Source organism: Vanessa cardui, chromosome 29 (assembly GCF_905220365.1).
Source record: "Vanessa cardui chromosome 29, ilVanCard2.1, whole genome shotgun sequence".
Lineage (NCBI taxonomy): Eukaryota > Metazoa > Arthropoda > Insecta > Lepidoptera > Nymphalidae > Vanessa > Vanessa cardui.
The window spans coordinates 6,922,827-6,947,491 of record NC_061151.1 but is presented as its reverse complement, the minus strand read 5'-3'; the positions used below and the strand labels follow the sequence as shown (position 1 = coordinate 6,947,491).

Here is a 24,665-nt window from a genome sequence, read left to right as displayed (position 1 = left end):
TGCCACATGTGCAATCCACCAACCCGCATTGGAACAGCGTGGTGGAATATGTTCCAAATCCTCTCCTTAATGGAAGAGGAGGCCTTACCTCAGCAGTAGGAAATTTACAGGCTGTTTCTTTTTACTTTACTATGTAAATCTCTAAACTCATTTTTTTAAATCCGAGTTGGCTTGTTTAAAAGTGATTAGAATTTTCCGTCAATGTTATACTAACTTCAAAAACGGAAGATTTCTTTCTCTTCTAATTAATATATAAATCGGATACAATTATTTAAGATATGCGCCTGGACTATAAAATCGCCTGCACTTGTCTAGAGGATATATTAGCACACTAGATTTATATACTTAGGTATATATATGAACACAATGAACAAAATAAGTATTAATAAATCTATCACATTCTTTGGAAACACAAGATGCAAGTATAAGGAAATTGAAGACACACTCTCCTCCAAACGGATTAGTTTTTCAAAAATATTATGTCTTCTTGACGCTTCAATATGCTTGTACGGGTTGTCCGTACGTATGTGTAGAAATAGGTTAGAACGCCTGCATCTTAACCGATGATTGCGGGTTCAAACCCAGGCAAGCACCGCTGTTTCATGTGCTTAATTTGTCTTTATAATTCATCTCGTGCTCAGCGGTGAAGGAAAACATCGTGAGGAAACCTGCATGTGACAAATTTCATACAAATTCTGCCACATGTGCATTCCACCAACCCGCATTGGAACAGCGTGGTGGAATATGTTATAAACTTTCTCCTCAAAGGGAGAGGAGGCCTTTAGCCCAGCAGTGGGAATTTACAGGCTGTTGTTGTTGAATGTGTAGAAATAAAATTAGTGTCTAAAATTGTAAGATGTATAAAATAATATAAAAGAACTTAGTCTGTTATGAATTTAATGGCGGAATGCGAATGTAGAGTTACGCGCAGTACTCTTGATGACCGATAGCGAACTGATTTATAAAATATAAGCATAAATTATAAAAGTGAAGTAATTAGGTCACAACGAAAATGCAACCTATGTACTTAACCGTACGCGCTTGCTCGTACAATGCTTTTAAGATGACAATAAAAATAAACTGTCGTTTCTAAACGGCGGTGTAACAAAAATTACAAATGTAACTTTATTTTCAACAACATTGTACTCATACAGATAATATATAAAAATTACAATTAAGTCGTCGTTGAATTTATCTTTATATTTGCTTCAATAAACGGTTTATTCGGCTCTACTTTAAAATCGTTTTCATTTTCATCCATAAAGAATTTAGAACCATTGAAATTTTGCTTAATAACAGCTAAACTGTCAAAGACATTAGGGTCAGTTTTGCTTACAAGATCATATTGCTTAAGATCATTTGGTATGGCATTCGCGTGTACATGATATATTCTTGCTTGAGGTCCTTTATTCTGTTGAAATGTATAGACAAGCGGTATCGTAGCGTTTTTGTTTTCTCTTGGACCATAAAAAACCTTGTTATTGGATCTTTTCCAATCATTTGCAAAATTTAATCTAATTTCAGCTGGATTGACAGTCATCCTTTCAACAGCCTTCGGTTCATCTATTTTAGGTTTAAAGTTATCTGAAATTTTTTCTAAAAATCTTTTTAATATATCAGTATTTGCGTCTATTTTCTTTAAAATTTCATTAGTGATTTTGTCGTTATATTCCACGGTATGTATTACAGGTGTCTCCGAAGATTTCTTTGGCTTATCTGTTACTAAACTGGTCTGTTTTCGAATATCATTCGTGATTAAATTGTAGCTGTCTTGAAGTTTCTTGATCGAGGCTAATATTTTATTCATTTTTTCATCATTAGACAAGTCAGAAGCAACTATATCATCCTGTAGTGTGTTTATAGTTTTATTTATATCTTCCGTACTGTGTCCATCGATCATTGCCTCTAGATGTTTGCTTTCTCGAACTAAGCTATTTAACTGTTGATCAACTCTTTTTTTATGCAACTGAAGTAATTTTTTTATATGGAACTTTTCCTTTGCCTTATCATTTGATTGTTTAACATTAGTCTTATCGTTTTTTAAAACCGTGGTCTGGTTCAACTCTTCTATTTTAGATATATGCGAGAGATTAAACAATGTGAAGTATCGTAAACCATTCTCGTCGAAAGTTTTATTGACACTCGTGTGTACTTCCTTGAAGCCTTTGCTTATATTCAATGGGTTTTTGGGTGATATTTTAACGGTTAATTTATAATTTGGTTTTGAAGCTGACGGCATTATTGCGTTGATAATTTCTTCGACGTTTGGAATACTCTCTGACGATACAGTCTGTGTATCTATTTTCAGTGTTTCTTGTTCCACGTTCTTGGGTATTGATTGTATTATATTCGGTGCTTCATTTAGACCATACATCTTGTTTCCGGTGAATTCTTCCTTCGAAGCGATGTCATCGTTTATAAATATATGTGGATATTTAGATATGTGTAGATCGGAACCTATTTTGTCGTAAAAATTTGAGTATTTCGGCTCTGTGTGATGCTGTATTCTAAAGTAATCGCCCATAGGATATACGTCATCGTAATGATTTCTTGCATTTATCACTGTATCTGGTGTTTCAAATTCTTTAATAACAGTCCTTTTATCAGAATAGGGATTTTCTCCAGACATCCTAAAAATATTTTCGTCTGAATTTCTATCCGGATTTTGTGACTCTCTAGCAATAATTCTTATTTTATTGATCTGTCGTTTATTTCTTTTGTTATTGTTAAGTAATATTCTTTTATACGTCCTGGCATTTGTGTTTATGTATTTGCTGAGTTTTATTTTTGAATTAACGTTTGATATCTTCTTTACGGTTAGAGACCTTTTATTCCGACTTATTAAACTATTTAATTTTAATATGCCTGATGAGTTTTTGTTCAGACTATTATTGTCTACTGCGGGCATTTTTGTCAGCTTAATTTTTTTCAAGAATAAGTAAATGCTTTTCTTATTTGTATTATTTGTATTTCTATTGTTTAAATATTTTTGTAGTTTAAATAAAAGTTTGTCATAGTTGTATTTGTATGGTTTTGAATATTTATCAAGAGATATGTTTTTATAAGACAATCCGATACCTTTTATTGACCGTTTAAGAACATTGTGGCCGTTCCTAATACTTTTCTTAACGAAATTATTATTATTTTGCACAAAATTTTCGGCTTTATCGATGTCAGATTCATTGCTCACATCCTGATCGTAACTTTGGTGATATTCTTTAATAAGACTCTCCAGTCCGTTAAAAATTTTCATACTGTTAATATCAGGTGGTTCCCCCACATACTGATTTATACCAATCGAGAAACCAGTGCCGTCTATATCCTTTAAAAGTAATGTAACATTGCCGTGTTCGTTATCAATGAATGGAGTTATAGTTTGGTCGTCTTCATCAGTATCTGTATTAATGGGCTTCTGTAGTCGTTTAGGTATTCCGTTTCTGAGAACATTGTCATAGTTGATATTTAATTCTCTCATTTCTGCTGAATTAACTGATTTCGAAGTTGATAAGAATTTCGGAGTTTCAATTTGATTCGTCCAAGAATCATCGATCGCTTTAACCTCGTTCTTATTATCGCTTAATGTTTTATCAATCGGATCGAGTTGTCTCGGCTCTATACGGTCGTGAGGAGGCGGTATTTTGTTGATTAGAATATGTTTACCATCTATCGGATCTTGTGTTCTTTTAACAAATTTGATATTCTTAATAACATGGTCTGTTTCGTGTATATCAGAGCGTAGAGCCTTCTGTATCTTATCTATAAGAGTCTTAACTATCTTTTGTTTCTTGTCTCCCTTAATGCCCTTTCGACGGAAGTGCGTTTCTATTTCTATATATACGTTGTCGTCATCTTTTTGAGTGTTTTCTTCAAAACTCTTCGGACTATTTGTTTGGTCTTCCTCGTATTGCATTTCGAGTTGTCTTTTCAGTCGTCTGGATTGAAATCTTTTCATTTCACCGCTATCTAAATAATCGATAGGTGAGCGGGTTTTAAAGTATTCTTCTATTAATTTGTTTAATAGAGAATTTTGGTTTTGCTTTCGTGTATACTTTGGAGTTGTTTTAATAGTTGCTGGTTCTTTCATTCTCTTATTTTCGTTGAAAATCGTAATTATTTCGACATCTCCATCTTGATTCTTCTTTACAGTATTATCATTGTTTGTTTCATCAATTTGATTTACGTCTACAGCTTTCCCATTGTATATTAATTTAACGTCACCTTTTACATTATCTGTTGCATTTCTGAAAATTAAAGTTATAATGATATAGAGTTTTGTAGTCACACAAAATTTAAAATGATTCGCAAAAGCCGACTTTATTATGAGATGGTAATCCTTCAGTCTTCTATTTTAATTTTAATTAATTCAATTATAATTAAAATTATAGCTGTTGAAAAAAAAACACATTATCTTATATCATTGGTGTATATTGCTTAAAATTAATTTTTATTACTTAGAATTTAATCTGATTGGACCGCAAATCGAGCTTGGAAATAATTAATGCACATGAGCAACGCACGTGAGTCTACACACTTCCAATTTCAAGACTTCCAGCTGTAACTGAACACTTCCCCCGATCCCCACTCAAGTGAGGACTCAAGGCCTTGGGATCGACTCACTTTTATCAGCCAGTATACTAACGAGGTGGTCACTAAATAGATTTGTTATATTTCGACAGTATTTCGTGATCAACTTATGAGCGGCCAATTTATTTTATTTATATTATCATATTAGCGACTCGAGTCGAGATGGCCCAGTGGTTAAAACGCGTGCATCTTAACCGATGATTGCGGGTTTAAAGCCAGGCAAGCACCGCTGATTCATGTGCTTAATTTGTCTTTATGATTCATCTCGTGCTCAGCGGTGAAGGAAAACATCGTGAGGAAACCTGCATGTGACAAATTTCATATAAATTCTGCCACATGTGTATTACACCAACCCGCATTGGAACAGCGTGGTGGAATATGTTCCAAACCTTCTCCTCAAAGGGAGATAGCATTTAGCCCAGCAGTGGGAATTTACAGGCTGTTGTTGTTTGTTGTTGTATTAGCGACTCAGACCGTCTTCGCATGGGTACTTGATATGTATCGTTATATACTGACCAAATTACATTATATCTTTATAAATCGTAGCATATGTGTCATTCTGATGTATAACCTATATTACTGTAAATTTTCATCAAAATCCGTTAAGCAGTTTTTTCGCGAAAGAGTAACAAACATACACCACAAACTTTTTATTTCATTTATAATATTAGTACGATTTGTAGGATGAGTAGGATTATAAGTTGATGATATTATTTTAAATTTATTGAATTTAAAATAAATCGGTCGTCATATGAAACGTTTTACTTACGTTAAATTAATTTTATTGACCTTTCCATAGTCTTCGTTAATTTCGATCACAGCGTTGATGAAAATTTTATTGTCTGAAATTTTGTTTCAAATGAATATCATTAGATTATCATGTTCTATTCAAGACGAAGCTGTTATCGCGGCTTCAAACATGAAGATTTGTTATATTTGACATACCAATTTCATTTGGCTTTGAAATCATATTGATATTTTTAGTTCAGTCATTTTGTCAAATTTAGACAATTAGCAAGTACCGGTAATAATAGAACTTATTGCGTTTGTATCGTAAGAGAATAGAAAGAGACAGGTGGATTATATGATGCATAAGAATAAGTCTAAGTTTCTTGCCAGTTCTTCTCGGAAGAATCTCCATTCCGAACCGGTGGTAGCTTCACTTAAATGTTAAACGACGATTCAAAAGTGCTTGTTAAAGCCTACTTGAATAAAGTATATTATCATCTGTCTCCATTAAATGTAATAAATGTATTACCTTTTTTGATAGCATCACCTTTGGCTGTAATTCTGTTGTTCAACAGCTTATTCCGTGCTACTTCACTTTCTAGCTTTTTACAATTAATTAATTCAGCAATCAATTTACTTTCTTCGTTATATGGATTGGAGTTCTTTGTTTTCTGTTCTTTTGAATTTGTTATTGCGTTTAATGTTCTTGAGTTTATGTCTGTGAATATAATTAGTATTATGTATATTATTTTAAGCAATTTAGGAATAAAGTAAATTAAAGTAACAACCTGTAAATTTCCCACTGCTGAGATAAGGCCTGTTCCATTAAGGAGAGGGTTTGGAACATATTTCCACGCTGTTCCAATGCGGTTTGGTGGAATGCACTTGTGGCAGAATTTCGATGGAATTAGACACATGCAGGTTTCCTCGCGATGTTTTCCTTTACCGCCGAGCACGAGATGATTTACAAACACAAATTAAGCACATATATGTATATAGTGGTGCCTGCCTGCACTGGGCCATCTCGGCTCAATTTATGTTTGATACTTTTTGTAGTAAATTAATTTTTAATTATCAAATAGATTATTCGCATGCCAAGTTTTAAAATTAAAAAAATAAATAAATTAGGTTACTAATAAAATGCCACTTTATTGCAATTAAATCGAAATATAACCTACTCCAGTTGGAGGTTGCATTGAAATTACATTGAAATTTCGAATACTAGCTTGATTTAAATAAGTTGACACTCAGTTACAATTAAGTATTATTGGTTCCCTAATGCAAATGCCTAATAATAATAACTTATTTGATTTCTGACTAAAAATTAAAATAAATGATTTTTATTATGTAATCCAACAAATCATTAATAAGTCATGCTAGTTGTATCCTTTCACCTATGACAACGAAATTAATAAAAAACTCAGTAGTAGCATAAAATCTTTAGTTAATATCATAACATTTAGGCGATTCCTTTGACTATACAACTGGCTGGAAGAAATACAATAAAAAAAACAAAAGCGCGCGAAACCGTATCAAACCGTCATTATTCTTTTTAGGCGCGAACAGTAAAGTCAATATTGGCGCGACTTGTAATTTGTTAAAAGTGTTATTTGTGAATAATTTTCGATTGTAAGCTCAACTGAGTAATTTAATAAAATATGTATGAATTGGTGCTTTATTTATATTAAGATAAATTCGAAGGAAACCATTTTTGTTTGTTAGTAAATTGTTTTAAGTAATTTATATTCTCGTCTTTTTCTTTATTCTATTTCTCTTCTGTATGCTTAATATACATTACTAGATGCAAAATAATCTGAAATATTATCCTATACCTATCCTTCTATTGGAGTTCTGCTGACTTTACATTTGGTTGGTTAAAACGTAAGCTACGATGTCTAAATCATTTCTAGTCTTACCATTATATTTAACTGAATCGTTAAAACCATTGACAAGGCGATGAACTCGGTTAAAAACATCATTCAAATCCATGTGTCCCAGCATCCCTTGCAGAAGTATATTATGCATTGCAAGATGAAATACATCAGTATCGCTGACTCTGTCTACCATGTTGTCTCTTTCTTGTAACCTTTCAAAAGCCTTAACAGAAGTAGCTGTAGTTGATTCGGTTTTAACTTCAATCGTAGTTTCTTCTTCGTCTAGTTCTTTAAGAAGACTGGCTAGACGGCTTGTTAGTATTTTTTTAAGACCTGGATCTTTCACGTGAAGTTGAATGTTATGGGAATCTGGAATCATTTACGGTCGATTTGAATATATTTTGATGCACAATTGTGTATACGTGGGTTAACTTTCTGTTGGCTCACGTTGCCACTTGAGACGGCAGGACATGACACAAAAGAAGGAATGATACACGTTGTTCATCGAAGACTAATAAACTTCATTATGTATGCGAAACTCGAAGCATCCGTCGGCTCCGACTATTTATAAATGCCTGTAACATTGCAGTTTTATCTCCTACAGGTATACGTCAGAAAGGTTATGATATGTACATTACGATGGTACATTATGTATTTAATTCGATAGGCCAGATTTGGAATCCGACTTTGCGGTAGGTTGCCGTGTAAATACCAAATTAAATATCGGAAGCTCAATGTTAACTGAAAGGCACGAGAATGTACAGTAGTGCTCTCGCCGTCGCTCGCGAGGCAAGCGAGACCCTTTGACTCGGGCGCAAAAAACCGCCACGGGAGTGAGAGCAGGCAAGCGCTATCATGTACACTTTCGTACGAGAGCTCTCGTCCAGGAGTGTACAGCCGCCTTTATGAAATCGTGCTTTATTCATTATTAGCTGAACGCTTTGAATAAAAAATTTCAACTTCAATTCAAATCAATTTTAACAGTTAATTTTCCATAAATATATGTATGTATTGAGTGTATAGTGAGTATAGCTACTATAATACATTTAAATCAACCGGACCAACTGAAATATCAGGTAACATATGTTCCGTGGTTATTGATATATATGCCCTTACTTAGCCACAGAAATTAAGTCCTGCAGAAATGAATAGCGTGGCAACTTTGTATCGTCTTAAACTGCGATACCAGTTATTAGAAGTTTTAAATATTTACCATCATGAGCTCTGTTTGCTAGCCTGTTGTCTGAATCGATGGACCTTCTCGTTCTGTAAAACGGTATATTTTCACTTTCGTAACTATTGTCTTCGTTACGACCTTCTGTTTCTGATCCATCGTAGTCATAGTCTTTTGGTGCGATCTTTGAATGATCAGCAATTTGTGTATTATCTGAAATATTACGGTTTTTAACGTTATTATTTTGCGTGAGTAATTGATTTTCTATTTAATTTGTAATTAGATTATGATAGTTTTAGTTGTATACTTAAGCTTCTGAAATATTAGCAAAATGGCCATTAATTAAAAAAAAACACATTTTCTGTACGTTCGTACGTTTGTATGATTAATATAGAGAGTGTTTTTGAGTATTGGAAAGCTTATAGCTTAACTAAAACATAAATCATTAATTTAACTTTATTACAAATAATAATTAATAAATATTGGACAACATCACATTCATTACTCTGATACCAATATAAGTAGCTAAAGCACTTGTGTTGTGGAATATCAGAAGTAACTACGATACCAACACCAAGATCCAAGACAACATAGAAAACTAGTATTTTTTTTAAATCATCTCGGCCGGGAAACCATCCCGGGGCCTCGGAGTGGCATACCCTTGAAAACCGGTGTACACACTATTCGATCACAGAGATAAACAACAAGAACAACAACAACAGTCTGTAAATTTCCCATTGCTGGGCTAAGGCCTCGTCTCTCTTTTAGGGGAAGGTTTGGAACATATTCCACCACGCTGTTCCAATGCAGGTTGTTGGAATACACATGTGGCAGAATTTTTATAGAATTTGACTGAACATGCAGGTTTCCTCATGATGTTTTCCTTCACCGCCAAGGATGAGATGAATTATAAACATAAACTAAGCACATAAATATTCAGTGGTGCTGGCCTGGGCTTGAAACGGCAATCATCGGTTAAGATGCGGCCATCTCGCCACGGAGATCATTATAAATGGATTATTATCAAATGATATAATATTCAAACATCACTCACGTTTATTTTTATTCGATAAAAACCAATCGATATCGATAAAAACGTTCGTCAAGATCACAGTAAACGTGAATGCTGTCATGAGCAGCGCTGCGCAGAGCACTCGGTAGAAGAGCAGGTTGTGATCGCATCGTAACATCAGGACCGCGCAACTACAAATTTATATATGTATATTAATGTTTGTACTTGTGTCCGTATGGGTTTGGAGTGCAAGTATTTCCGTCACAATTGCGTGTTTTGTAAACAGAACTATAAAATTTGGCGCACAATGAAATTATACCTTTTTTATTTGATTTCCGTTTATAATTTCAACAGCCTCCTTTTTCAGGATATGATGAAAACTTTGATGTTCCTTTTATATTAAACAACAACAAAAGCCTGACAATTTCCCACTGCTGGGCTGTGGTCTCTTCTCCCATTGAGTAGGTTTGGTGGATTCATATGTGGCAGAATTTCGTTGAAATTAGACACATGCAGGTTTTTTCTGGTGAGGGAAAACATCGTTTCACCGTAGAGGTCGACATGAATTATAAAATTAAGCACATGGCTACTCACTGGTGCTTGGCTGGGTTTGAACTAGCTATCATCGATTAAGACGCACGCGTTCTAACCACTGGGCCATCTCGGCTCATTCTACATTTTTACATTAAATAACAGAGAGAATCCTGGTACCATCAGCTCATCTGCCTTAAGTAGCAATACTAAGTTTTCTTGTGTTTAAGATTTGAAGGGTCAATAAGCAAGTAACTACGTGCCAGGGATAGAACATCAACACAGGCACTTAAATTTACAAGCAATGGTAACAATAGCATACAATAAATCTTCAAAGGAAACATATAAAATATGTCGTACTAGTTTTCCCAACATGCATTATGTTTAAAATCTATATCTAGAACATGAAAATAGAACATCTATATCTAATCTGTGATCTATAACATGTAAATCCTAATCGAAGGTCGTCTAGGTCACTAAATGATTGATTTGACGAAAGCCTTTGATTTTGTATTCCATTTCTAATAATCTTAAGTAGAGTAGATAATTATTAAGTTCGTGGATCTACACTTGATTCGATAATTATTACTTTAAAAGATAATGCAATTTGTTTAAATAGTTAAGCTTAATAAAGAAGCAATTCGATCCAATTGAAATAAAATTAATCTGGAGTACCCCAAGGAAGTATACTGGGTCAACTTTAATTTATTTAGTTTTAAATTTTGAACTGATAAGCGCAGAACTAGAAGTAATAGATATACCAGGATCAATTTTAATCCAATATTTTCCTATGGATAGAATAGTAAGAAAGACTTTTTAAATCTATCACCTGATACTAGGCATATTGGTCATTCTGGTGTTAGTATTAAATTAATGAGTGTTTATTTTTATCTTTATAAGTAAAACACAGTTATTCCAGGTATAGTTCATATATTATGATATTCGAAAAATTGACACGTTTTGCCCTGGCACTGTTACCTATTAGATTACTAATGAGGGCGTAGAGAGTGGTGACACTCTTAAGCCCCGTACTCATAGTATCTTGCCTAGTTGAAAAGTCTCTTTTCCAAATGTACATAATGCTAGAAATTGGTTTGGAGGATATGATTAACTAATAATGTCTAAAGACAATTAAACTTATAATTTATATCATGATTTTTTAAATATACTTATATAATTTTAATTGAAGTAATAATATTTAGTACGATTTTCATTTCTAAATACGTTTTTTAATTGCTATATAATTTATTAGTATGATTATTGATTCGGTTATCGACACCGTATTGTGGGACTCCCGTCACTTCCTATCGTGGCGTGGTGCGGCGAGCTGGTACTGAATGGCACGAGGAAAACAAAAGGCGGTTGATTTTGACCGGGGGTGGGAAAAAGTAAAGGAGATTGGAGGTTGGGTGTTATTATTACGGGATTATCTTAAAAATTAAGGGTGATTGATTGTACAACTTGGAATTATGCTGATTGAACCCATTATGTTAAATAAATGTATTACATCTAATCGAGCTGAGTTTGGATTTATAAAATTTATGTTATAAATAATGGAAGAATAATAAGAAATATTAAATATAATTCGATCTTTAATGCATTTTATTAAAAATATTGTTCAAAATACATTCATTCATTCAATTCTTCAATCAGCCGAATCTCATCTTCAGTATCCTTTCGTTTATCCTGAAAAAAAAATGAAGTACAGTTAAGAAAAGAATATGCGTTTCGTAATTTATTCATCTACAATTTTTTTATATCCATTGTGGATATATTTCCACAAAACTGCACTGGAACAGCGTGGTAGAACATGTTCCAAATCTGCTTCTCAAAGGCTTAGCCCAGTCGTGGGAAATTTACAGGCTATTGTTGTTGTTTTTGTTGTGGATATATAATTCGTATTAATAATTCATTTCGTGCTCAGACACTAAGGAATGCTATTTGCATACAAATCACGACGTTTTCCTTCACCGCCGAGCAAGAGATGAATTATAAACACAAATTAAGCACATGATTATTCAGTGGTGCTTGCCTGGGTTTGAACCCGCAATCATCGGTTAAGTTGCCCGCGTTCTAACCACTGGGCTATCTCAGCTGTTGGTGATAGACAAAAAATGAAATATTAAAGATTCCTTAAAAGACCATTATGCCACAAGATGTTAAGTCATTTTTGCCTCTAGATACATCTACTCATTTGCTCTTTAATCCATAACACAATACTTAATTATGTTTGACGAATATATGATGAGGTAGCTACTCAAAATATTTAATAACATTTTAACCGACCTCAAAAAAAGGAGACATATGTATGTAACAACGTGAGAATTGAATTATATTTGATTTCCATTTCGGCCTCCAAGCACGTGTGCTATCGTAAGTGTTGTTGTTTTCGAACATCAAAAGTAGTATTGAGATTATAATTTTTAATTTAAGTTTCACACTTCAACTTAGAACAGTGTAAGTTTTATTAAAGGCTCTGTATAGTTTCTGCAAATTAATGATGATTTAATAGGTAAAGACGCACTTGCGGACTTCAGCTCTCCGCTGGGCTTGGAGGTCGAAGGCGAGAGGATCCACTTGTACCCTGGAGTCACTATCAAGTCCCGGCATTACGTCTGAAAAACCTTCGCTGTCTACGTTTACTGAAATAAAGTATTTCTAGTGTATTATATTATTGTATTAAAAAAGTAACTGCCCGTATATTTCCCACTGCTGGGCTAAGGCCTCCTCTTCCATTAAGGAGAGAGTTTGGAACATATTCCTCAACGCTGTTCCAATGCGGGTTGGTGGAATGCACATGTGGCAGAATTTCGATGAAATTAGACACATGCAGGTTTCCTCAAGATGTTTTCCTTCACCGCCGAGCACAAGATAAAATTATAAACACAAATTAAGCACATATATATTATGCTTGCCTGTGAACACGCTATCATCGGTTAAGATGCACGCGTTCTTACCACTGAGCCATCTCAGTTCTATAATTATATTATTATATTTAGTCCATTAGAAATAGTAATTGTAAAAGTGTGAATATTCAAAGAACATGTTCTCGTTATGTGCATGTTAAAAATATGACAAACATTGTAAATAATTAGATATGCTTAGATTAGATTAGATTTTCTTGGTGGTCACGGCTTTGAGCAAGCACGTTTGAGTAGGTACCACCCACTCATCATATATTCTACTGCCAAACAACAGTACTCAGTATTGTTGTGTTCCGGTTTGAAGGGTGAGTGAGCCAGTGTAACTACAGGCACAAGGGACATAACATCTTAAGTCCCAAGGTTGGTGGCGCATTGACGATGAAAAGAATGGTTTATGGTTTCTTACTTTATGGTTTCTTACCAGCACCATTATCTATGGGCGGTGGTGACCACGTACCATCAGGTGGCCCATATTATCGTCGTAGAAGAAACAAAAGATAAGTGGTGTTTTTTTTAGATGGTGGTAAATAATATCTTACCGATGCGGCTGAGATCGCTGGAATGCAAGCTGCCATCATAGTAGACGGTACCTTCGGTGTCTGGCTTTAGTTCTGATGAAAGGAATATGTGATCAGTGTACGCTGTCATGGCCTAATAGAACATCAATCTATATCATCGTAGAACACTATATTGGAACAAGATTTAATAGATTTCTTCACTAGAGGATGACATGCCACACTGACATCTTAGGGGGGTCTTAACTTAACTTGAGAATCTGATAACTGTATTGGAACAGCCTGGTAGAGTAAGCTAAGGACCATCAAAAGGACCGTATATTAAAGTAGGTACAACATAGCATTCTCCTTTCAGCAGATGCCTATACACATATAAATATATTTATCAATTTCCTACAATTTATTATATAGACATTCATATCATCTTAGTAGCACCGCACAAGGCATATAAGACGTGTTAACTAAACATTTGTTAAGATTTTTAGACAGTTTAAAATAACACCAGCTTACTAAGTAAACATCTTTATATGGCTAAGCGATGGAAAATATATTGGTATCTATTATATAGCTACATATATACAGATATAAATTAGCGAGTACTTTTAAGGTTAAGGGTTAACAAGGTTATATTTATTATTACAGTTATTTAATACGGGATATTTTGCATGTTTTTTTATTATTATTTTGTGCTCAATATTTCGACATTATCTACGAATGTCTTGTTCACGAGACTTTAATTTAATAATTGTATTAACTAACATCACCTTGTATTTTTTAAATGTTGGAAAAGAGTAACTACTGAGTTTCTTGCCGGTTATTCTCGGTAGAAACTTTCCGAACCGGTGGTAGCTTCAATTAATTGTTAATTGACGATTCAAAAGCGCTTGTAAAAGCCCACTTGAATAAAGTTTATTTTGATTTTTTTCATAAAAAATCTTTAATCGTCTCGTGATTAATGGTAAATATCCTGTATTAAACAACTTTTCAGGTTGTTCCAGAAGGCTGTTCTTACCGTATTCCTTTAACTTATCTTCAAGCTCATCGTTATCTGGAACAGAAAAATACATTTTTATTATCTGTAATGCACTAAGACTCAACTCCCCTAAAAGGTGCTACGCGCACCTTCTCCCGCCGCCTCAATAGGCGCCGCAGGGACTAGGGGGGTCCCAGTACCCCGGGAATCACCCCTAGGTGTTAGAGGCCCTCGTAGGTGGGCCGACCGTCAGGGCGTCACGGTAGCATGCGTAAGCGATCCCGTGGCGTCCATCGAAAGACGGAGAGGGTACCGCTGGTTTTTAGTGGGTAAACCCGGCGTACTGAGGCGCACTCGGTGTCCAGGGGTCCGGGGAGTACCACCCCCCCCCCCTACTTTCCATCACGTGGGGAAGCGCGTAAAGCGTTTTTCCAGCGTAAAAAAAGGACTCAACTCATCTCCTTTAGAACTAGCGCGCACTGGTAACTTTTGTGACGGTGACTGTTTCGTATGGAGGTGCGCGCACATTACGACGTGACAATTGTGTGCATCTGTACATATTCACGGATTTGACAAGAGTGACGAAACAGTCACCGTGACAAAAGTTACCAGTGCGCGCTATTGCTTAGATGGGGTGAAGCGTTTACGTTTTCAAAAATGGGGTGGGTAGATACAGTTATAGGCAATAGCACTTCTAAGGGGTGTAATAAATAGTTAATAATAAAACTAATGCTCTACGCATGGGTGCAATACTGATACAAAATATACTACAGAATTTGTTTATTCACATCACACTAGAAACTTCTAAAATTATCAGTGTTTCTTTACTATATTGTCCATATATTACACTATTACACAAAAACCTTCCTCTCGAATCACTCTATCTATTATAAAAAACCGCATCAAAATCCGTTGCGTAATTTTAAAGATGTAAGCATACATAGGGACAGCGATAAGCGACTTTGTTTTATACTGTGTAATGAAGATTATTAAACCGACTTCAATTATAAATAACTTGTAAACTAAATAAAAAAAAACTTGATTTTAATGAAACTTCCACTGATCTAAGTTGAAGTGCACCTAAATTAAATTACTTATTAATGCCTGCATGTGGCCAACAATCCGCAATAGAACAGTGTGGTATAATACGTTCCAAAACCTTTCTATCAAAGGGAGAGGAGGCCTTAGCCAAGCAGTGGGAAATTTACAGGCTGCTGTTGTTGTTGTTGTTGTCTTCCACCAATTTGCATATAACCATTCAGCCTTTTTTATATAAAAATAATAACTCTCTCACCTGGAAAGAAGACGGTCGCCATTGGTGTTGTCGTCGTGGAACTTGAAGTAAGAAGGTCTGCTATAGATGTTTCTAAAAGATAATAACTGTGTTATAAGGCGGCCCATACATCTTCAATAATATTGTACAATATTATTAGCAATGTAGGGAAATATTAATAATATTGAAAAATAACGCAATTATTGAACAGAAGTTTGAGCGAGGTTAAATTGTTTTGTGCCAATATGTATTTTTTCGAGATGGCCCAGTGGTTAGAACGCGTGCATCTTAACCGATGATTGCGGGTTCAAATCCAGGCAAGTTTCGTGTGCTTAATTTGTCTTTATAATTCATCTTGTGCTCAGCGGTGAAGGAAAACATCGTGGGGAAACCTGCACGTGACAAATTTCATAGAAATTCTGCCACATGTGTATTCCACCAACCCGCATTGGAACATCGTGGTGGAATATGTTCCAAACCTTCTCCTCAAAGGGAGCTGGCCTTTAGCCCAGCAGTGGGAATTTACAGGTTGTTATTGTTGTTGTATGTATTTTTTGTACTGTGTAGGGTTGGTATTCCAATATTTTTTCAGTTCACTGTTTTGAGTGGTAACCACCACAACGTCGCCGTCAGACATGTTTCTCCCGTGAAAATATTGACGTGAATAGTTCAATCTTATTGCTAAATAATATTGAACGTTTGGATTCAATAAAAAACAAAAATTATGATAGATGTGTGAGCCTAAGAATAATTAGTGTGACTTTCCGAACGCCTTACGTCAAGCTGACAGATGGCTTAAAAAGTCATTTACTTTTGGCGGGAGGCGCGAAATACGGTCAGGTGCATCATTGTTATTTCTTGTAATAATATTAGCAAAGCAGAAAATTATTAAAAGTAATTTTGTTTTGTTAATTATATTATATGTATCAATAGTTATCAGACGAAGCTTTGTTTGTATTAGTTGTCATTGAGGCGTGATATTAAAATAAGTCTTTGTGTTTCCTTGCAGTTCAATCTTACTGAATAATAAAGTTTCATACAATTCGATCTAACCGATGATTGCGGGTTCAAACCCAAGCGCCACTGAATATTGATGTGCTTATTTTGTGTTTATATAATTCATCTCATGCTCGCCGGTGAAGGCAAACATCGTGAAGAAACCTGCATATGTCTTATTTCATAGAAATTTTGCCACATGTGTATTCCACCAACCCGCATTGGAACACAATCATGGAGGCCTTTGCCCAGCAGTGGGAAATTTACAGGTTGTTGTTGTTGTTGTATCATAAATTACCAAGCGTTTACTTACTCAAAGTGGAAGGCTTTTCTGACGTAGTGCTTTGTGTAATATTTTGCATTTCTGGTCCCTTGGTCTGTTTCAAGGGTGGAGTGACAGATGCCGGCTTTAACTCTGAAAGTTTTCATCACTACAATTATAAAGCACAAGTAAATCTTAATCTTAAGCCAGAGAACCAAAGTCATCGACATAGCCCACCGGATTAGTAAGCTGAAGTGGCAGTGGGCTGGCCATATTTGTCGTAGAACCGATAACCGTTGGGGGAAACGTGTTCTAGAGTGGAGACCGCGTCTCGGTAAACGTAGTGTAGGACGTCCTCGGGCACGGTGGTGTGACGACTTACGCAAGACGGCTGGCAGGAGCTGGATGCGAGTAGCCCAAGAACGATCTCAGTGGCGTGCAATTGAAGAGACCTATGTCCAGCAGTGGAGGGAAATGAGCTGATGGATTGGATTGGAAATCTTAATCGAAGTTTGCTGGTTCAAATTTGGACCAGTTCCGTCGAAAATTTATGGGTTATATATAATTGGCAATCCTGTCATGTTGTGCATGCACCCTTAGGGTTATAATCTGTTCGATACTATTAATGTTTAAGAAATATTCTCTATGTGATTGTAACCTGTTGAGTTTGCCTTAATAAATAAATAAATTTTGCTTATATATATTTTTTTTTTTTTTTTTTTTATGGCATAGGTGGCAAGCGAGCAGGAGGCTCACCTGATGGAAAGTGACTACCACCGCCCATGGACATCTGCAACACCAGGGGGCTTGCAGGTGCGTTGCCGGCCTTTAAGAAAGGAGTACGCTCTTTTCTTGAAGGTTCCCATGTCGTATCGGTTCGGAAAAACCGCCGGCGAAAGCTGGTTCCACAAAGTAGTTGTGCGAGGCAGAAAATGTCTGAGAAATCGCGCTGTTGTGGATTTTCGGACATCAAGGTGGTACGGGTGAAACTTAGAGTTTTGGCGAGATGTCCGAAGGTGAAATTCAGCAGCCGGGATTAATCCGAACAATTCCTCGGAACATTCCCCGTGAAAAATTTGGTAGAAGATGCAGAGTGATCCAACATCTCTACGCAAAGCCAAAGGATCAAGGAGATCGGAAAGGGCTTGATCGTCGATAACTCGGGCCGCTCTACGTTGAATGCGGTCAAATGGAAGGAGCTGGTACTGGGGAGCCCTCGCCCAGAGGTGAGAGCAGTACTCCATGTGAGGCCGAATTTGCGCCTTGTAAAGTTTTAGGCGATGGGCCGACGTGAAATACTGTCTCGCCTTGCTGAGCACACCCAGCTTTTTTGAAGCCAATTTGGCTTTGCCTTCCAATTGACCGCGGAACTGAACGAGGCTCGAAATATCAACGCCAAGTATTCCGATACTACCTGTAGCGGCTATCGGAATGTTCTCAAATTGTGGAGATACGACAAATGGTGTTTTTTTAGCGGTTAACGCGCAAACTTGCGTCTTTTTGGGGTTGAAATGGACTAGATTTAGTCGGCCCCAATTCGAGACTTCGTTTAACGAAGATTCGATTTCAGATACAAGTTTGTTCCGGTTCTCTTCGACGTTTTCCCGAGAAATATTAGCGCGGCCGGTGTATAAGGTGTCAACGGTACTGTCGTCTGCATAGCAATGAATGTTCCCGATTTGCAACAAATCATTGATATGCAGAAGAAACAGAGTGGGTGATAGGACGCAGCCTTGTGGAACACCAGCATTGACGAATTTTAAGTCAGAGCATGCACCGTCGACAACGACCTTGATGCTCCGATCTGCCAAAAAGCTGGTAATCCAATTGCATAATTTCCCGGGAAGCCCATAGGAAGGAAGCTTCGAAAGAAGCGCTTTGTGCCATACACGATCGAAGGCCTTCGCTATGTCCAAGCTGGCTGCTAATGCCTCCCCCTTGCTCTCAACTGCTTCAGCCCACCTGTGAGTAAGGTAAACTAGAAGATCACCGGCTGAGCGACCCCGACGGAAACCGTACTGGCGGTCACTAATCAGCTGATTCTCCTCTAGGTACCGCAGGAGCTGGCAGTTAATAAGGGACTCCATTACCTTGGAGAGCAAGGAGGTGATGGCTATAGGCCTATAATTGGACGGATCTGAGCGGTTTCCTTTTTTAGGGATCGGGTGCACCAAAGCTGTCTTCCATGAGTTCGGGACGACGCCTAATGTGTAGGATTGCCGGAAAACTCTCAACTCGGGAGCACATGTCCGTAGCACGATTGGAGGGATGCCATCAGGTCCACTCGACTTATGAATATCCAAGGAAAGAAGTGCTTTGCGAACTGTACTTTGCCGGAATTTAACCTCCGGCATCGTGGTATCACACCGCGGAATTGTCGGTGGAGACTTTCCTTGGTCATCCAGAGTCGAGTTCGAAGCGAAGAGAGAGCCTAAAAGATCAGCTTTCTCTTTCGCGGTATGGGCCAATGACTCACCGTCCCTGTGCAGAGATGGAAACGAAGGCTGACAGAAATTCCCTAAGACAGCCTTAGCGAGAGACCAGAACGCACGTGTTCCTGAAGGGAGGCGCACCAGTCTTTCGCCAATTAGTTAGTAGATGGAAAATATCGTAACAAAATCTATATGAGTTGGATTACATTTTGCAATATAAATGAGTGCTGAGTTTTTTATAGTAAAAAAAAAATCAAAATTATTTGTTCAATATAGAAGTGCTACACTTGCTTATTGATAGTCAAAAATGTACCACCGGTTCGGAATTTAACACCTCAGACCTGAGAAGAACCGACGAAAGAAACTCAGCGAGATACTCTTTTTTTTAATTTGAATCGTTCAATAGTAAAGGTATTTTTGTTATTTGAAACAGCCTGTAAAACCTGCTTTCCAAACAAATGGTTGTTTAAATTTAATTTAATACTGTATCATTACCATATGGTGTAAGTAAGTAATAGTGCTCTAAGAGGCTGCATAAGAGCCAAGATGGCCCAGTGGTTAGAACGCGTGGATCCTAACCAATGGTTGTGGGTTCAAACCTAGGCACCACTGAATACTTGTGTGCTTAATTTTTTAATTCATCTCGTGCTATGCGGTGAAGGAAAACATCGCGAGGAAAGCATGTGCCTAATTGCATAGAAATTCTGCAAGAATACATATGTATCAAACTTCCTCAAAGGGATAGAAGGGTTTACTTCGGCAGTGGGAAATTTACAGGCTGTTGTTCTCATTGTAAGCTACATGAATAAAGAATATAAGAGTTAAGATTAATTTATCTGCAGACCAGACAATACGTAAATAATCAAAATCAAAATATATTTACCCATAACTTGTAATTTTCTCAGCGTTTTCTCGACACACCAATTAAGTGCTTCTAAATTTGTATTCTGTCCGATTTCTTTGCAAAAGTTCAGCGTCATAGTCAGGTAAGGATCGCTCACTTGGGTTTTAGCTTTCTTTAAATTAACTCTCGTTAAAGGAGGAAGAGTGTGACCGATGTTGATGATATTTTCTTTTATATTTGCAACTGGAGTAACAGCTACTGTGTCTTGTTTGTGAATCTTCTTGGAATGCCTAATCCATCTTCTTTCTCTATTGTATTTCATGTACTTTGTTTTGTTAACTGGTAGAAGTATCGTTTTGTCCAATTTGATTTTGTTCCTTTTACTTTTCTTAATATTATCTGTACTATCAGCCGCTAATATTGTTGACAGAATCTTCTTCTTCATAATTTCATCAATAAATGTGTTGTTGAAGTAATATTTGTATATTAAATCATCTATTGCATGGTAATCCTTTTCGTCTAATAATAATTTGTCTTGATTTTCAATGCCACTGGCTGTTGGTATTGAAAATAGGTTTATTTTCACTGATTCAGTTGTTGTTCTAGTTGAATGTTCAGGTTTGAATGTTTTAGCTTGTTCTTTAACATAATTAGGTTTAGGTCTTGGGATGCCAGTATTTAATTTTCCTTTAGTGACATTTCTATTCTTTGCGTAGACTTGTTTGGCCTTTTTTAATATTCTCGCGAAATTCTGTTGTCGGTTTGCGATATCGATCTGAGTCTTAGTTATTTCGTTCTGTTTCGATTGTATTTTATCGTTTTGTGACAGTATAAGTTTCTGTGCTTCGTAAAATTGTCGTTGTTGAGCCAAGAATCTCTTCTGTTGATTTTCGAATTCTATAAAATTCTTCGACATTTTATTATCTTTAGTCACAAAATACTGTTCTTTTGCGTTCAATTTTTTATCCATTTCTTTTAATTCTTGATTTGTTTTCATGATTTGAATGTATTTCGAATTAAAATCTTCAAATTTCTTTGTTAATAATTGTACATTGTTTACAAAATCATCGTTTAAATTGTATAATCTGTTGTGAATTTTCTTTATATCGTTATGGTGTTTCATGATCTTCTTGAAAGTTTTCGTCAGCATTGTTAATACTTTTATCAGCCCTCTTTCTGTAATTGGTTTGTTCACACTGTTTCCCTTTAGTCTTGGTAAAGTTTTATAAGCATTAGTATCAGAAATCGGAGCTGAATTCTGCCAAATGACTTCAGCTGTATCGGAAATATCTCTAATAGTATTCTTTTTGTCAGTTACTGTATCATTGAATGCTTTCAAATCTATATATTCATTGAATTCAGGTTCATTACTATGTTTATAACGTTTTGGTGTAACAACAGTACCATTAATGTCTAGAATATTAAATGAAGTGGTATTAAGTAGTTCATTGGCGTCTGTAAAATCTGTTTTAAGATTTATAGCATTATCTTTATTTGATTTGATAAGATCATTTAATGTGCCCTTTGTATCTTTGTTTATATTATTTATATCTTTATTATTTTCAATGTGATTTTCTTTTAAGTTGTCAATATCATATTTTTCGTTGTCATTGATCAAAGCGGCTACAGCGTGAGGGTATTCATTGAAAACAGACGCAGGCTTCAGCGTTGATATGAACTTGGATTTAAGTATGGATGCGATTTGCTGATCCTTGTTTAAACATTGGGATTTATCTTTACATTTATTTGAGTTTTCTCGTGCTTGCTGTTTTGTTTCAACTGTTGAAAAATAACTGATTATAATCGTGTTTACAATCCTCTAAAGCTTATCGATTTTGGTGGAGAACTATTGTATTGCACAGAAACAGATTGGAAATCTAAATGACTTAGAGCATTGCATTGACTTATACAATTCGAATATATTTTTTTAAAACATTACGTTAAATTAGACTATTGAATTGTATATATTGTTATGTAAGTCTTTGATTATATTTGGTATGGTATGGTATCAATGTTGAGGTATTTTCATGTGATTATTTAGTAAACTAGTAACTTTAAAATGCATTTTTTGGTGGTAGGGCTTTGTGCAAGCCCGTCTGGGTAGGTAGAACCCACTTATCTTATTATACCGCCAAATAACAGTACTCAGTATTGTTGTATTCCGGTTTGAATGATGAGTGAGCCAGAGTAACTACAGGCACAAGGGACATAACATCTTAGTTCCCAAGGTTGGTGGCACATTGATGATGTAAGGAATAGTTAATATTTCTTACAGCGTCATTGTCTATGGGTGATGGTGACCACTTACCATCAGGTGGGCCATATGCTCGTCCGCCAACCTATATAATTAAAAAAAGCATATATAAGAAAAAGCCGATGTGGCCCAGTGGCTAGAAGGCGTGCATCTTAATCGATGTGAAAAGGAAACTATGTGTCTAATTTCATAGAAATTCTGACACATGTGTTACACCAATTGGAATAGCGTGGTGGAATATGTTGCAAAGTTTCTCCTCAAAGGAGGCCTTAACCCATGTGGGAAATTAAAGGCTGTTGTTGTTAATATATAAGAAAAAAACAAATTTGACTCACTGTTTGGTGATCTCTTGTTTCTTTCAAAGTAGCTCGCTATGAACGGCGAATTTTGCACATTCGTTTCGCCGAACGCTTCGAAATTATTCTGCAGCACGCTGTCAGCATCTAAGGAGTTCGCTCTGAAGATGAAATCACCAGGATTTTTGATGTCCGCCTTGTTTCTAACCCAGAGGCCCTTGTTGACAACATTATTTCTCTCCAGCATCGGTTTTACGAGATTAGATTCAACTGAATATGAAGTAAATATAAAGTTAAATAGATTTAAAGCTATCGATATTATTATTGATTTAAACATCACTACTGTATCATGACACGGTTGAAATGAAATGGCGGTTTGATCCGGAATTTCGTTGTGTATTGTTATCTGAAGTTTTTTTCGTTTATTTGTAAACACGACTTGGTTTAGAGTTGGGCTGTTTTTTTATCGATAACTTTGTGCCTTCTTGGGGTGTAATGTATCAAATTAAACTGCTACTAATTGATAAATTTCGCTGTTTCGATGGCAGTGTGTAATTTAAGTATTTGTCTCAGTGGATTGGTGAGAAATTACGTAAAATAATGTGCGGAGAAATTGAATTCGGCTAAGATTTTTTTTAAGTGCAAGGCTGTTTAGTCCTCTCCAAAAATTGTAATTTTGAAGTAAAAAATCATGAGAATCGTATTTGTGACTCGAAAAAACGAAAATACATCAGGACAAATAGACAAATAGAGTCTTTTTTTTTAAATTAGTTTCACTTCTAACGCCTGTGAAAGTCACACGCACACTTATTTTAGTTTTAGTAATAAGCCAGCTTGAGTGCGTGCATCCTATCCGATGATTGCGGGTTTAAGCCCAGGAAAGCACCACTAAATAAACATGAGAAACCTGCATGAAATTGAATAGAAATTCTGTCACATTAGCATACCACCAACCCGCATTGGAACAGCGTGGTGGAATATGTTCTTAACCCTCTCCTTAATGGAAGAGAAGACCTTATCCCAGCAGTGGGAAATTTACAGACTATTACTTTACTTTTTTGTAAACTTGAACAATAGGACACAAGGTACTTTTTTAAACCTAAAATCAACTACTAAATCACTAAATTTGTTAACTACACTTTATACTAATCTAAACCCGGCTTCGCATGGGTGCAATGCTAGGACTACAGATTTGTTCTCGTTTCTTGACTACATCGTCCACGTATTATACACAAAATACTCTCGAATCAGCTATTAAAAAAACCATCGAAATCCGTTGCGTAATATCAAAGATCGTATCCATAGGCACAGACAGCGGTAAGCAACTTTGTTTTATACTATGTAATGAAAATCTAATTTATTTAGATATCGATATATCACATCACTAGTGATGTTTACCCTCATGAGTTGTTCTGTATGTATTATCGTTCCATCGTTGATTCATAGTTTTTATTCGATTTGTAATCGATAAACACTTTTTTGTTTTTTAACGACGGTACCACACACATCCAGATCCAAGACAAAATAGAAAACTTTTCCTACATATTAAGGCATATAATAATAATAAATAATAATAAATAAATATGAGACAACATCACACACATTACTCTGATCCCAATGTAAGTAGCTGAAGCACTTGTGTTATGGAAATCAGAAGTAACGACGGTACCACAAACACCCAGACCCAAGACAACATAGAAAACTAATGGTAATCTACATCGACTCGGCCGGGAATCGAACCCGGGACCTTAGAGTGGCGTACCCATGAAAACCGGTGTACACACCACTCGACCACGGAGGTCGTCAAAATATAACTCTGTACCAGATTATATTGCCGGTTCTTCTCGGAAGAATCTACTTTCTGAACCGGTGGTAGCTTCAGTTAATTGTAAAATGACGATTCAAAAGTGCTTGTAAAAGCCCATTTGAATAAAGTATATTTTGATTTTTTTGATGTATTAAAGATAAAAGCCTAGACTTAATATTTGTGGA

At 35.9% G+C, this 24,665-nt stretch overlaps 2 protein-coding genes across 2 annotated transcripts; both read right to left on the bottom strand.

Moving 5' to 3' along the window:
* Window positions 1-1,033: 1,033 nt before the first annotated feature.
* Window positions 1,034-9,601, bottom strand: LOC124541869 (protein PFF0380w-like). Its single transcript, XM_047119777.1, has 7 exons — window positions 9,416-9,601; window positions 8,374-8,574; window positions 7,204-7,556; window positions 6,852-6,861; window positions 5,843-6,031; window positions 5,354-5,426; window positions 1,034-4,241 (listed from the first exon to the last, which is right to left on the bottom strand). The coding sequence occupies exons 1-7, from the start codon at window positions 9,549-9,551 to the stop codon at window positions 1,175-1,177; spliced, it is 4,029 nt and encodes a 1,342-aa protein (XP_046975733.1). The 5' UTR covers window positions 9,552-9,601; the 3' UTR covers window positions 1,034-1,174.
* Window positions 9,602-11,553: 1,952 nt separating this feature from the next.
* LOC124541868 lies at window positions 11,554-23,127 on the bottom strand. Its single transcript, XM_047119776.1, has 8 exons — window positions 22,713-23,127; window positions 20,163-21,902; window positions 16,899-17,000; window positions 15,611-15,682; window positions 14,356-14,391; window positions 13,368-13,469; window positions 12,429-12,546; window positions 11,554-11,590 (listed from the first exon to the last, which is right to left on the bottom strand). Exons 1-8 carry the CDS (start codon window positions 23,008-23,010, stop codon window positions 11,554-11,556), a joined length of 2,505 nt encoding a protein of 834 aa, XP_046975732.1. The 5' UTR covers window positions 23,011-23,127.
* Between the last annotated feature and the right edge of the window lie 1,538 nt (window positions 23,128-24,665).